Genomic DNA, 15,056 nt, shown 5'->3' with positions numbered 1-15,056 from the left:
ACATGCATGATACGAGAAATTATTAAATTCATATTCTGATTCAGAAATTATGGCACTAACAGTGAATTAGAGATTTTGGACTATATTAGCTATTTTTCAAGAACAATACCAATGGACAAAGTTTACATTTCCCAGAGGCTACCACTATGTATTCCTTGGCCCCTGCTATTGGAATTATTCTGCACAGGTGTACGGTTACAGCCACGTAGATCAGATTGCAGAATTCAGGGCTTTACTTTGTTTTGTGCCCATATAAAGATTAACTGGAATTGTGTAACTAAGAAGATAAATAAATACCTAATACTGCGCTAGACACTAGCTCTCCATAGCATATTTTCAATTTTTTATTTAGTATTTCCTCTCCTCAGGAGCTGATTAAACCATCTATTGAGAAAACTAGATATATGGTATTAAAAATGAATACAATGGTTGCCCCGAGGGAAGTATAAAAATGGACTATAACTCTAGAGAAACCTAACTTTTTAGGGAGAAGTTAAAATATTTTTTAAGTTTTCATATTGTACATTTAACTGAGCAATACTAGAACAACACACATACTAGATTTTTGTGTGTGTACTGTAATCCATCCACGATAGTGAACCTAGTCTTTAGGGTTTTATTGGTTTTTCACTGTAAGTGAAAAAGACATCTAACTACAACAGACTATAAAAATCTGCCATAAAAATAAACCATGTCCAACTTTTCATATTTTCATTCTTTCTTAGCCTATAGAGTTAATAGATACCTTTTTCACACTGAGAATTTGCTCTTCAATGGATTCTCCAGCCTCCTTGCTGTCTGCTTCCATCTCCTCTTTGCTTTCAGTTTCATCTTCAGTAGTAATAGGTCCATTTTCACATAATGGAGTTTGAAAATCATCATCAACCAATGGAGGGTAACTGTACTTGAAAGTATCCTAAAATACAAGAGTATTTAATTCATGTGTGTATCAAAAGGAAGGAAAAGTGATTTCACTAGCATAATTAAAATACAGATCTTATCAGGGTTTTTTAGTCCTTTTACACCTTGTGCATATTTCATGTATACATTTTAAGTTCCATTCGACCCATGGGCAAAAAGTTGATGTTGGGTTTTGTCCTCTATAATAATAAAATATGATAATCATCTAACACAGCCACTAATTTATAGTTAGTGGCAATGTTTACATATTCCCAAAAAGAGATTGCAGAATTTGTTCAGAGTCCAAATTTGGTATTGCAAAATCTTAGGAGGATTGTGGGGCAGAATTAAACCAAATTTTGTTTTTACATTACAAAAAGGCAAACTTAAAACAAAATAAGAAAAAAAAGTGGATCTTCAGTTGTTTTTTGTACTTCTGTAACTTTATAACAGCTTTGATTTTAAAGAAAATCATGCAGACAGTTAGTCCTTGATTTGGATCTGTAAAAACCTAAAACAGATAGCCTATTTATTAATGTTTAAAGAACTAGCATTATACATGTGCTTTTAGTCCATAATAACACACACAATACATCAATTATAGTTAAGGCTAAGATTTTGTCATGGTTATTTTTAGTAAAAGTCAGGAACAGGTCACGGGCAATAAACAAAAATTCACGGAAACCATGACCTGTCTGTGACTTTTGCTGCTGCAGCTCCATGGTTTCCCCTGCCACTATGGTGGCTGGGAGCTGTGGGGTTCCCCCTCTGCCTGCCAGCAGCTGGAAGCTGCAGCCCGACCCCTGCCTTGCCCTCAGCAGCTGGGAGCTGCAGGGTGAGCATATTTCCCAAAGAGAAAACAGGGCGCCCTCAGCACTCGCCCTTGATTTTAAAATGTTCAAATTTGTTATGCCTTGATCTTTCCAGAGAACTAGTACGTAGGGTGGTTCTGAACAAAAATGATATAAAGTTATAGGATTTCCTCACTAACTGCTTACCACTGTTTTGTTTTGCGACTGTGGCACTCATTTTTTTTTAAAAGACACTGCAATCAAGATTTCAATTAAATAAGGTCCCAAGCTTTTTAACAATGAAGACTTCAAAATGTAAATAAAATGCTATGGCTCATCATTATGATTTCCCCACACCTGTTGATGCTGACCACTAGAATTCCTATGTAGCAGCAAGCCTTTTTACCCACATATGCCAGGGGAAAGAGATATGGGAAGCAGACGACAGCAGAATCATCACTCTCTAGATACTCTCAGTTTCAGCATCTCCCTCAGCACAGAGAAAACACTCAACCACCCCTTTTCAACCCCTGGGTTGCTACTGCTTCTCGCTCCTTGGGAAATGATTCCTTTCGGATGTTTCTTGCAGGTACTGAGAAGAGGATCCAGAGAGACATCCTGCCCAAACAGGAGTTTAGGAAAGTGGGTTCCTCATACCTCCATACCCCTGAGTCCAAGGAACAGAACCCCTATCTTGGCTCAAGAGGGTCCCTCAGACAGCATTCTGCTATGTTTTTCTTTAATGATGGTGTATTAATATTCAAATATATGCTGCAGGGGGGAAGGCAGATTGCAGAAGAGATGGAGATAGGCAATGACAGAGAGAATAGGTGAAGCCATCTCCCCCTATGGTAGTGGTATTACTTTTACTCTGCTTGGGTTTAAAAAAAAATATTAAAGGAAAGTTACAAAGTTTGAGGAAAAAAGATAGGAAATCACAGAATTACTTATTTTTATTAGCTTGGTGACAAATTTATGCCCCTTACACAAGTTGGTTATACTGCATCAGCATTTAGAATGCACTATATTGTGTATGAATAGGGCTGACAATAATGCAGTACTGGAGGGCAGTATAACCAGTTGGGCTTTACTTTCCTTTTAAAGAAGTTGCCAAGAACGCCAGGGTTTTAGGACACTTGAGATGATGGGCAACAGAAGGAGCTAGAGAGGGTGGAAGCCCAGAGAAACAATTGGAGGGTCTTCGTTCAATCATGGCTTTGGAGGGAGGTGAGAAACAGCAGTCTTGTACACTCAAAACCCCCTTTTTCCTATTCACACTATTAAAAGTCCCAAAATGAAGTCACCAAATTAGGATTGCAGAATTACTTCCTACCTTACAAAAAGAGCTATGAAAATGCTTTTTTAAAAACTAACATACCAAAAATTTGAAAATCATCAGTTGAGATTTTTAATAGAACTTAAATCATTAACAGTTAATTTGTAAGTTTATTAATATCAAGTGGACACTGTCAGACACTTATCTGAAAAATGCTAGCTGGCTCTACTACAGTGAGTGATCAGTCAATTTATAGCCACACAAAAATTGCATGAACATATTAATAACTACAAGGTATTTTAACATTTCAATATACTTACAATTCCACCCATGTAGGCAGGCAGATACTCTACACTGATGTATTCCTGCACTTCATTCTTGTTTGTAAACTTCAACATACTTATCGCATCTGGACCAAGCCAACCCTTCACAATTTTAAAAGCAGCTAGACAAAAAAATAATAATACATAAGCTGCCTGAAACAAATACTGCAGTTTTATCTGCCATTGATAGCATGTAAATAAATGCTCATAAAATGTTAGGCTAAGCACTGAATTCAGTGAAATAGCTAGATGTCCATCTAGGGTTTCTTTACCCGTTATAAAATGTCCCAGTAGGCAAAGAGCACATGCACATACCAGGATTTTGTGGTATTAAAAAAACTATTGGCATGAATTTACAAGGAGTGCTTTGGTGTACTACTTGTGAATGGCAAAGTCATAACCAAATAATACAGGTCATCATAAATGTGTGCTGATAAAATCTTTATAATGTATCATATATTATGTACAAGACATTTTCTGTAGGTTTGTTTTGTGTTAAGTTTTTTCACTGGTACAATTTGTCTCCCTCTGCATTAGTACTCGAGACCAATTACACAAGCTTCAGGGGAAGAAAATACATAAGTAATTAAATATCAGGTGTCTCTAGCTTTTGCAGAGAGGGATTATTTACAAGTGGTAGCTCGTCTTCTGAATGTATTTTCTCTATAGAGCCAAACAGCAGGAGTTCTGCACTCGGTCACTTGGTCAAGGAATCTTTTTGAGTAGTTGTTGACTGTTAGGTAGTGCCCTTGACAACAATCCATAGAACAAGAATATTAATATCCTGTGTGCCTGCCCCGCAACCCCACTTCCCAAAGCAGTACCCCTCTACACCCAGAAACCTCATTTGGATGTGTGCTCCAAAACTGAAGAGGTGGCTCAGTGAAGGCAATATATTTGGGCAACAAAAGTTATTGTTGATACATAGTCCACTTGCAATATTGTTTCCCAAGTGCCCCACTGCAGGAGACTAGCTCCTTGGACAGTAACTGAAGTACTGCCCACCCAAAATAAGCATCTAATCTTGTCAAGGGCATAGTGACTTGTGAAGGGGTGTACTGAACTTCATGCAGCAGCTCTACCCTAGATAAGGGCCAGGACCTCTGCTTGCGAAAGGGATCTCTGAAAAGGAAAGGAGGAATGGGACTTGGCATGGTTTCCTATTGGAAAAAGCAGCACAATTCAAAGTTGTCCAGAACATATGCTACACACGGGGGTGGGGTGGGGTGGGGGGGAAGAAACGGACAAAAACCTGTTTTTGCAAAGGTGGCTGAAGTAGGGGCAGAAGCAAGGCTTCTGGAGAATTTCTGCAAGACTTTGGCTCTCTGATGGTAACTTGCTCCCGAGGATTGCTGGAAATGTCCTCTACGAACCTAAAGCAAGCTGGCTCAAATTCCACGACCCAGACATTAACGTGATTATTTACATCCTTTCCAAGACCTCATCAGGCTATGAACTGAAACAGTGACAGGTCAAAGACTAAATATTTAGCCCTCTTGAATCGCAGACCAGTAATTTATTTTGGAGAGGAAAGGAAAGGTGGAGGGAGAAGTGGGTAAGTCCAATTTTGGGTGGGAGAAAAGTTAGGAGAATGAAGCATTTCTCTGGCAGGTTTGTTCTTTTAAAATGGTAGCGGTTTGAACCTGCTTAATGTAAAACTAAAGTAGTCTTAATAGAGATGGACTGTGCACATACAGCAAAAAATTTTATAGCTATGCACACACATGCAATATAGAGGAATAAAACTCGTCTACCAAGTGTGTTGAATAAGTTGATTACTGGAGTACACGTATCAGCATAGATATATATGGCAATTATCAATGTCATGCATATGCCCTAGCCTGCATAATGTACTATTTGGATTTGGCCACAGCAGAAAAACTTTTACGAAGCCTAGCAAGTCTGGACCTGGAGTGGATTGGGTTTCAGGGAACCACGAAAATGGAGGCTTCAAGAAATAATCTGCATATCGAGGGCTTCCAAGATATGAAAGTGGCGAGGCGGATGCAGGTCTTGATCGGCACTTTGAAGAAGACTATTTAATCTTTGAGTCACAGTACAATGTGACAGGAAGCTGCACACTAAAGCATTCAATGCCCTAATAACTGACAAATGTAAAGTACTGTGTGCTTAACTAAAATAAAAATTTGGCCTATGCATTAGTTATATATTTCTATGTATACACACAGTAACATTTTATAAAGCCTAAGAAAATGAGTTTGTTTGAATTAATATATCAGAACAGGGTTTTTTAAACTTATTATAGAAAATTACAAATATTTTTAGTTTAGTTTACTTTAAACTTACCATTCATTATCCATGGCATTTCAAAGATCACTATCTTTGCTGCAAAGACAATAGGAAGAAGAGATAATTGAAAAGATATTTCTATATTAATAACAAAACGGGGGAGAAAGTGTTACTATTAGAGGATTATTAAAAGCAGAACACTCCGTTTCCATGGTTACTTTCTTTAGGAAAAAATTAGCTTTCCTCCATCTGTCAAATAATAATCAATATATACAAAACTATCCCTGTGGTAAGATGAACAGAAGTATTAGGAAGCCCACTGAAAAGTATAGCATTTATTGTTTTGGTATACAAAAAAGGCAAAATTATCCAATAAGAGTCAGAATGGTTACCCACATCCTGAATTCAGAGAATTCATTTAAATTAGTGTATTAAATGCCAGATGAAAGATGCAAATAATATGCATCTTTATTCTAATGAATAATTTCATTGTGTGAAATACTAACAACTAGCAACTACAACAGAATTATATCTTCTATTTTAAGAAACAAAATGGCACTCAAACAGCTAAACTTTAAAACATTCACACCTACATTTTCACTTGAAAAAAATTAAATGAATTCAGAAGTCAAGGAAGAGAAAAATGGCAGTACTGACTGAAGCTTTGTATCTATTCATAATGAAGGTTAAAATGGACAATGTGCAAGTTTTTCCCCATACAGCCCCACCAATATGTCTCAACTCTGTCATGGAGGGATCATCTCTAAGACAATAGGGAAGAATCCATTTCCACTCAATCTTTAGCCTCTTGGCTGCTACAGAGTGCCAATTGGTATAGCAGTATCTTCCAACTTTTGGCCAAACCCTGAAACTGAAGAGGAAAGGGACAGAGATGGACAAAGAAAGAAGGGGAAACAAGACAGAAAAACACCACAACTATAATATTGACTATGAAAAAGAATTCGCAAAAAAGAAAAGGAGTACTTGTGGCACCTTAGAGACCAACAAATTTCTTTGACCATAAGCTTTCATGAGCTACAGCTCACAGCTACAGATGCATCTGATGAAGTGAGCTGTAGCTCACGAAAGCTTATGCTCAAAGAAATTTGTTAGTCTCTAAGGTGCCACAAGTACTCCTTTTCTTTTTGGCGAATACAGACTAACACGGCTGCTACTCTGAAACCTGAAAAAGAATTGGGAGTCATGGTGGATAATCAGCTAAACACGAGCTCCCAGTGCAACGCTGTAGCTGAGGGGGCTAATGGGATCCTTGGACGCATAAATAAGAATATCAAGTTGAATATCAATATCAGCAGAGAGGCTATTTTACCGCTGTATTTGGCACAGGTGCGATCACTGTTGGAACACTGTGCTCAGTTCTGGTGTCCGCAATTCAAGAAGGATGTTAAAAAATTGAGAGGGTCCAGAAAGATTAAAGGATTAGAAAACCTGCCTTATGATAGACTCAGGGAGCTAAATCTATTTAGCTGTTTAACAAAGAAAAGGTTATGAGGCGACAATCACATTCTATAAATTCCTACATGGGGAAACAAATATTTAATAATGCACACTTCAGTCTAGTAGAGAAAGATATAATGAGATACAATGGCTGGAAATTGAAGCTAGCCAAGTTCAGACTGGAAATAAGGTGTAAATTTTAAAAAAAGTGAGAGTAATTAACCACTGGAACAATTTACTAATGATTGTGGTGGATTCTCCCATCACCTAAATTCCCTATAAGCTGATTGGCCATGCAGCAGCCTATTAAGCATCACAGAGGGAATCTGCCCAGCCGGGACCTGCCGTGGCCTGGGGAAGGGCGCCGCAGCCCAAGCCCCAACCCAGCCATGGCCCTGCCACATCCAGGGAAGGGGCACCTATCCCACAGCCCAAGCCCCAGAACTGCCACAGCAGGGAGAGGAGCCTCTCCCCACAGCACAGGTGCTGCTGTGGGGGAGAGAGCTGGGGGGAATCCTTTCTCCCTGTAGTAGACCCAGGACAGCCTGCACCCCAAACCCCTCATCCCCGGCCTCACCCCAGAGCCCGCACCCTCAGCCGGAGCCCTCACACCCCTGCACTCCAACCCTCTGCCCCAGCTCTGAGCCCCCTCCTACACTCCAAACTCCCGGCCGCACCCCACCCCACCCCACGAATTTTGTTATGTGCACCAATATGAAGGTGATGCTTCACACGTCACCTCCATATTGGTGCACATAAAATTAATTCTGCACATGTGGGAAAAATTAGAGGGAACACTGCCCATCGCTGATAATTTTTAAACCAAGATTGGATGTTCTTCCAAGAGATATGCTCTAGGAATTATTTGGGAGACGTTCCATCATGTGTGATATACAGGAGGTAAGACTGTATGATCACAATAGTCCCTTCTGGCCTTGGAATCTATGAATATTAACTCAATGCTTATAAAATTCTAAAACCTGGAACAACTGGGTGAATATGTACCTCCAAAAATACTTGTTTTAGACTATTTACTTTTAATACAATTCCATACATTACATATGAATTTCAAACCAAAATTATGTTAATAAATGTGTGTTGATTAGTTCCGCTAACCAGTCTGAGGGTGTGATAGGGGAATGTTGCACATAAATTAACTTTTCTAGAAGACATTACTACTAAACTTATTTATATGCTGAACTACCCAACCCTCATGGCACCTTGTTTCTGGGGCATGTCAAAACACATTTCTGGACTTTATTTTGGTTTTACCTTTGCAGTCCACACATGCAAAAAGTATTATTTACACTTCTTTAAAAAACAAAGCAAAACAAAAAACCAACAAAAAACACGAACCTCTCTCCTTATCCATTAAAAATATTTATATAATAAAACAACATTGCATAACACAAAGTCTATAAAATTGTATCCCCCTTAGAAAGGATAATATACATTACTTACAGAGGTAATTCGGATAATAAACTTTAAAACAGTTGATGATAAACCGAATGAAGTCCAAGTCCTAAAATAAAGGCAAAATTAATAATAATAAATGTAGTACAAATTATAATTTAAAAACCTAATTAGATAAAAGCCATGAATTTTGTAATAAAAATTTTCCCGAGATAAGTTCACAATTAAAGTAAAACATAATAAAATACACAGGCTATATATAGGATATTACATTTCATATACTGCCCCAACTTCCAGTGCAATGCTACTCATTCAGGAGATGATTCTGCAAAGATTTATACACGTTTAACTCTGTAAACTGAAAGTTGTTCTAGTGACTTCACCAAGACTACTCACAGTGCATAAAGTTAAGCACATGTACTGTATTAAGTCTTTGAAGAACTGGGGTCTCAGGAAAGGGTCAGGAGATTTTCCTAAGAGCTACAGCCTAACAGAAGAAACAAACCTCTTTCTCTAAATGGCAATGTGGTAGGCCTTTCTTACATAGTACAAGCACAGACTTGCACTGAAGACAGACAAGCAAGTTACCTAAGTTCTATACGTTGGAGGTAAAACATCTAGGGATAAGAATATTTTGCCTTTTATCAGGGGTTTTTAGTTCTGTTTGTCTTGATTTCTAATGAAATCATAGTTCACTAATATTTTGAGACAAAAATTAATATTTAAAATTCTATGATCAATCATAGTGCCTGTACAGGATTTATATGTTTTTCAGCTACCCACTTCACAAATCTACATCACTTATATTCATAACATTTGCTGCACATCTAAAGTACAGGATATTTCAACATCTGTTAGACCCAATGCAGCTAGATGTAGCAAAAGAGGGTTCGGGTGATAAATCCTCCTGTCCTGTTGCAGAAGTATGCCTGGCATCACTGGCATAAATACGTAGATCCCCTTGGAGAGTTGATGAAGGTCTGTATATATTACTGTTGTGTCACACATGAAGGAGCAATTGAGGCCCAGTCACATCTTATTTTTCTAAAACCTTCTTTATAAAAGTGTAAAAGAGGAGAAAACACGTAACAGGCCCACCCACCAATTCAGAAGGAACACATCCGACACTGGGAGGTTGTCTCTCCCCTCTCTCAAGTGGAAAAAGAGGGCACTTCGTGTTCTGCCTGGTGGCAAAGATTTATATCCAGAAACCTCAAAAAGATTGAATACATCCTAAATTACCGAGTCCTTTAGAGACCATTAATGCACCTGCATCAGATCTCTGCTGAGTTGGCCAACTTTGTCACTTCCTTGCCAGCTAAGAGCAAGGCAATTGGGTAGATGTTGAAGTGGATACACCAGTCCCATAACTTGATCATCTCCTTGGCTAGTTGAAACAAGAGTTCCTCCCTGCTTCTTCTGTTAATAGATTGCTGTCTTGTTGCCCATGATGACTTGTATGGCTTTGTTCTGGATGCGAGGTAGTAATGATTTGAGAGCTAAACAGATAGTTCGCAATTACTGTACCGTCATATGTAATATCTTTTCTTGGTAACTCCAGTGGTCCCGAACAACGAGATAGTCAAGTTGCGCCCCCTCATCAGTCTCTGAAGCTTCCAAAGTGATTTTCAATTAAGGAGTATACCCATTATAAGGCTCTCATTTGCTGAGGCTTTAAGAAACCAATTGTCTAACCATGGGGAGAGAAAAATACTCCATTGTCTCAAGACAAGCTCCTACTACAAAGGAGAACTTTGTAAAATCCCTCCGAGTGGTAGAAAGGCCAAAAGTTAAGAACTTGTATTGAAAATAGTCATGATCAATAGTAAGGAAGAGATATTTGCAGTGATTTGGTCTTCTAGAAATATGTATCCTTTAAATTGAGAGCTACAAACCAATCTAGGGCTGAAAGGAAAGGATAACATGAGGCTACAGTTAACATACAGAACCAGAACTTCCTGATGTAAGTGCTGAGCTTCCTCACATGTAATATCAGATGAACATCCATCCTTCTTTGGTATTAGTGAAAGACCTTGAGTAAAATCCCTGATTTCTGAACTCCCTTGGAACCTCCTCTATTGCTCCTGCTTGAATCAGAGACTGGATTTCTGATCTTAGAAGAGGGAGAAACCCCTGTTGAGGGAGAAACCCCTGAATATTGAAAAAGGGGCAGGGGAGAAGAAAGGAGGAGCTCTTGTAAGGAGAATAGGTTTCAAACTTGGGCAGAACACTTTTTTATTACCCTCAAATCCCATTTGTCCAAACTGATGAAACTGTATGAATCAAGGAATTAAGAAAGCCAGTTTTCCAAAGGGTAGGGAGGTGAGCATGTTATCAATTGGTTTGCAGCTTTTGATCTTCCTATCAAACTTCAGGCTCGACATTCAACAGACATAGGTGAAGGAAGCTTTGTGATCACATGAGTGATGTCTCTGGGCTTAAGTGGACAAGGAGGATGGTGAATAAAGCTTTCTATTATACCTGAACACAGGCTATGGAATTCTTCCTCCAAAACTGAAAAAGACACATTGATCTTGGCTGTAATTTTTAATCTTTCATATTATTAATCCTTCTCCTTCAAAACAGATGCACTATTTTAGATTGTCTCTCTGGCGGGAGAATGGAAGATCATAACCAAGTGATTGCTATCGCAATCGATCTTACAACCAAGTCAAAAACATCAAAGGATACAGTGTGTTTACTACTGTCCATCCATCTGTATTAATGTAATTACTATATTGCACTGGTCTTCAGAAAATGTCTTTGCAAACATCAACGTTTTGTCCCATAAAGTGATGAAGGAGCATCCGATGAAGTGAGTTGTAGCTCACGAAAGCTTATGCTCAAATAAATTTGTTAGTCTCTAAGGTGCCACAAGTACTCCTTTTCTTTTTTGTCCCATAAGTGCGTCGCTGCCTGATAATATTGACATCACTTCCTGGTTGCTACTCTCAAACAGAGGGTGAAGAAAGGACAAATCATTTTCCTTCCCACTGAGTTCAAATTCCTGCCTTCCTTGTCAGAGCCTGTAGAATGCAAATGTCCACCTCTTGACCTGTTGGTCACTGCAACTGCTACCAATGAATTACGAGGAGGAAGAGTATGTAAGCAAGATAATCTTTCAGATGGAATTTGATATAGCTTATCAGCATTTTTGAGAGCAGTTGACAAAAAGCATGATTAGACCAGATAGATTCTTCTGGTTGCCAGAGACCATCTAAAATCAGCACAGAGACTTTACTCAAAGTTAGAGCCGAAAATATCAAACACTCAGTAAGAAGTCTCCTCTAAGGTAGTGACAAGAGCTTTAACATAGGCACCATTCTATTTAGGAAAAGCTGCAAGCTCTACCAACATTCTCATCAAAAGAGGAATTAATCAAATTCTGCGTCTAGCTGCCGATATTCCATTTGTACCACAGGCAGCTTCCTCTTCAGATAAAAATCCAGCCCAATAGCAGGAGAGTCTTCTGTATAGACTGTGAAGGAAGAGGGTGACTCATAGGAGCCTTCCTATTGGGGGGAGGGATAGCTCAGTGGTTTGAGCATTGGCCTGCTAAACCCAGGGTTGTGAGTTCAATCCTTGAGGGACCCATTTAGGAATCTGGGACAAAAATTGGGGATTGGTCCTGCTTTGAGTAGGGGGTTGGACTAAATGATCTTCTGAGGTCCCTTCCAACATTGATATTCTACGATTCCCTTCTCCATGTGCACTTGCATCACAAGCGTGACCAAAAGACCCAAACAAACTGACAACAATGGTTCCAAAAGCTTCAACAGCTCTGATGGAATCCTCTGAAGCAAGGAATGGGCAAAAATTCTCCGGAGTGCTTTTACTCGTTACATATGGATACATTAGATTTCATCCTGCTCCAAGAGATGTGAAGAATCTCCAGCTTTGTCACATGCAATGGAGCCGGGGTATTCAGAGCTGATGCGGTCACATGGTTTGGCTCTTATGAACAAGGCCACCACCAGTGGAGGTAGTAAGCATCTAGATGTTGGATCTGCTGATTTTAGTATCAACAACATGATCGCTTTGGATCGGGAGCTTGGTGTCTTATGCTGAACTGTTTTCTGCTTAGATATGGAAGTATCTAGAGTTGACACTGGCCTCCTGTTCTTAGCCTCTGGCCCTTCAGAAGAGTTAGAACAGACAGGATTTGCAGCCAGAGCTGCTCATAATAATAAGACTTGTAGCCTATTCTGACATTTCTTTCTTGCCCATAGGGTAAAGGTGCTGCAGTTCATACATCTTAAAAAGAGAGAAGCTCACCCAGGCATGCTAGACATTGAGTGCAAGCATCTGTTGCCACAAATACCACTGGAAATGATGTGCACATTTTAAAACGTGATCTTTTCAGATTTGGATCTGCATGCAACCAGTAGTTGGAATAGAAGTATAAAACAAAATTTATCCTAGACTAACAATCTAAACCCAATAGTAAAACTATCCCTAAAGGCACTAAATCTTTTTTAGTGGAAGGGAACTGTACCGGTTCACAACTGTCTGCTGCTGTGGTTTGAAGGAACTGAAGTAGCAAGGAGCGACATGCCCCCTTGAAACATTCAGGAATGCTGAGGGGAAGGGCAGGAGGAACACTTGAGCCCTCTCATGAGTACTGCTACTAGAAGGTTCCAACATCTAGGCTGTCCCGGCTGTCACACCCCACGTGTGGGAATATGCAGAGGACACTCAAAGAAATATCATTTATAACTAGTCATTGTAGCTTTGCAAACTGAAATCCCGAAGAAGTTGGAAATGTGCATTATCGGAGAACAACCTTTTAAAATGAAAAAAACAATGAAATTCATGATTTTCATCTTGAAATAGAAAGTTATTTCAGTATAATACAAAAGACATTATTGACTTGAAGCTTTAGATCATGGCCATAAACAAATTACAAAACACCTAACATCTACACTTTGCCACATTTGTATTCTTACATTACAAATAGAGGCTCAACATTAAGTGGGCCGAGGCGCAGGCTGAGGGATGTGCTGCTGCCGCTTCCCGCAGCCCCCATTGGCCTGGAATGGCGAACCGCGGCTAGTGGGAGCTGGGATTGGCTGAACCTGCGGATGCTGCAGGTAAACAAACCATCCCGTCCCGCCAGCAGATTTTTCTGATGGGCCGCATGCCAAAGGTTGCTAATCCCTGAACTAGAGGCAGGCTGTATGGGTCAAATTCACAACTGCTGTAAGTGGGTGGCACTCCATTGCAGGAAACAAAAATACTAAACAATCTAACATACTAATTTGGCATTTTTGAATGTAGTGGCAGATAGTAGGGTAGACAGTTGCTGTTAAATGTGACTGTGGTAACCCTCCCTCCTCCCAGTAAATGAAGTAACCTTTGCCTCAGTTCAAAAGGGGAAGAGAAAATACAGAACAAAAAGCCTGGCTGCGTAAAAGCCACTTGCCATGACTGTTTGGAGAAGGGGGCAGTTATGAGATCAAGATTCTAGGACCTTTGCTGTATAATTAGGTCTAATGTGCTGCACAGGAACTGAGTGCCTTGATTAAGCTATACACAAGCTATAAACAAAAAGAAAAGGAGGACTTGTGGCACCCTAGAGACTAACAAATTTATTTGAGCATAAGCTTTCGTGAGCTACAGCTCACTTCATCGGATGCAGTCAGTGGAAAATATAGTGGGGAGATGATTTATATACACAGAGAACATGAAACAATGGGTGTTATCATACACACTGCAAGGAAAGTGATCACTTAAGACGAGCTATTACCAGCAGGGCGGGGGGGGGGGGGAGGAAGAGGAAGAAAACCTTTTGTAGTGATAATTAAGGTGGGCCATTTCCAGCTGTTGACAAGAACATCTGAGGAACAGTGGAGGGTGGGGGAGAATAACATGGGGAAATAGTTTTACTTTGTGTAATGACCCATCCACTCCCAATCTCTATTCAAGTCTAAGTTAATTGTATCCAGTTTGCACGGCTACTGCTCTGAGAACAGTCTAAACAGAAACCATAATTAAAATGCTTACTATGTGACTGACTCCAGTTTCAGCCATATCAAACACCACCGTTAAAGGCTTCCCATGCTCTCTTCTGGCATAATGCTCTAACCAAAAGGCTACAAACTTCTTTTTTTCAAACTGCAGTTTAGGCTCTTTCGTATGAAACTTCACCCTGAACCAGACTACAAAGAAAACATATATGTATATAAAAAAAACTTCAACAAGTTATCAGAATACCAGAACCATATTAGTGGTAAGTGTTAAGTGACCTCTTACAAAATCCACCAACTCCTCTAATAAGAATCTGAAAAATTAAGCTATACATCGCTAATATTAATTGCTATTTATTGCTTATACTTATTGCTATATATGTTATATATATAGTTATAGGGTACCCTCTAGGTAGCAAAAAGGTGCACCAAATCTAATGTAATGGCTTTATTTAGCTGTGAATCAATATAATCAACCAATAAGAAGCATCTTTCTTTAGAAAATAACTGAAGTACAGATGGAAAAGTTGACTAAAATGGAGGATTTAAATTGAGGCTTTCCACTTGGTGATTTAAGTTGCTGATTTAAATTCCCTTGATTTAAATCAATCCACCTTAGAATACTTAGAACTAGTGTCTATATTTGATTTGGGGAAAAATAAAGCTTAAGTAATTACAA

The 15,056-nt window shown here is 39.2% G+C and overlaps 1 protein-coding gene across 2 annotated transcripts in view; it reads right to left on the bottom strand.

Annotated features, from left to right (window-relative positions):
• Nucleotides 1-15,056, bottom strand: part of MOSPD2 (motile sperm domain containing 2) — a 61,140-nt gene that overhangs the window by 26,376 nt on the left and 19,708 nt on the right. For both annotated transcript variants that reach the window (XM_038368586.2, XM_038368657.2), the window contains exons 5-9: nucleotides 14,415-14,569; nucleotides 8,460-8,520; nucleotides 5,598-5,636; nucleotides 3,288-3,412; nucleotides 746-916 (exon numbers count right to left, since the gene is read on the bottom strand). In XM_038368586.2, the coding sequence (XP_038224514.2) occupies nucleotides 746-916; nucleotides 3,288-3,412; nucleotides 5,598-5,636; nucleotides 8,460-8,520; nucleotides 14,415-14,569 (551 nt within the window). The remainder of the gene's footprint in view (nucleotides 1-745; nucleotides 917-3,287; nucleotides 3,413-5,597; nucleotides 5,637-8,459; nucleotides 8,521-14,414; nucleotides 14,570-15,056) is intronic.

This window comes from Dermochelys coriacea, chromosome 1, assembly GCF_009764565.3.
Source record: "Dermochelys coriacea isolate rDerCor1 chromosome 1, rDerCor1.pri.v4, whole genome shotgun sequence".
In the NCBI taxonomy this organism is placed as follows: Eukaryota; Metazoa; Chordata; order Testudines; family Dermochelyidae; genus Dermochelys; species Dermochelys coriacea.
This window is presented reverse-complemented; position numbering and strand designations above follow the sequence as displayed.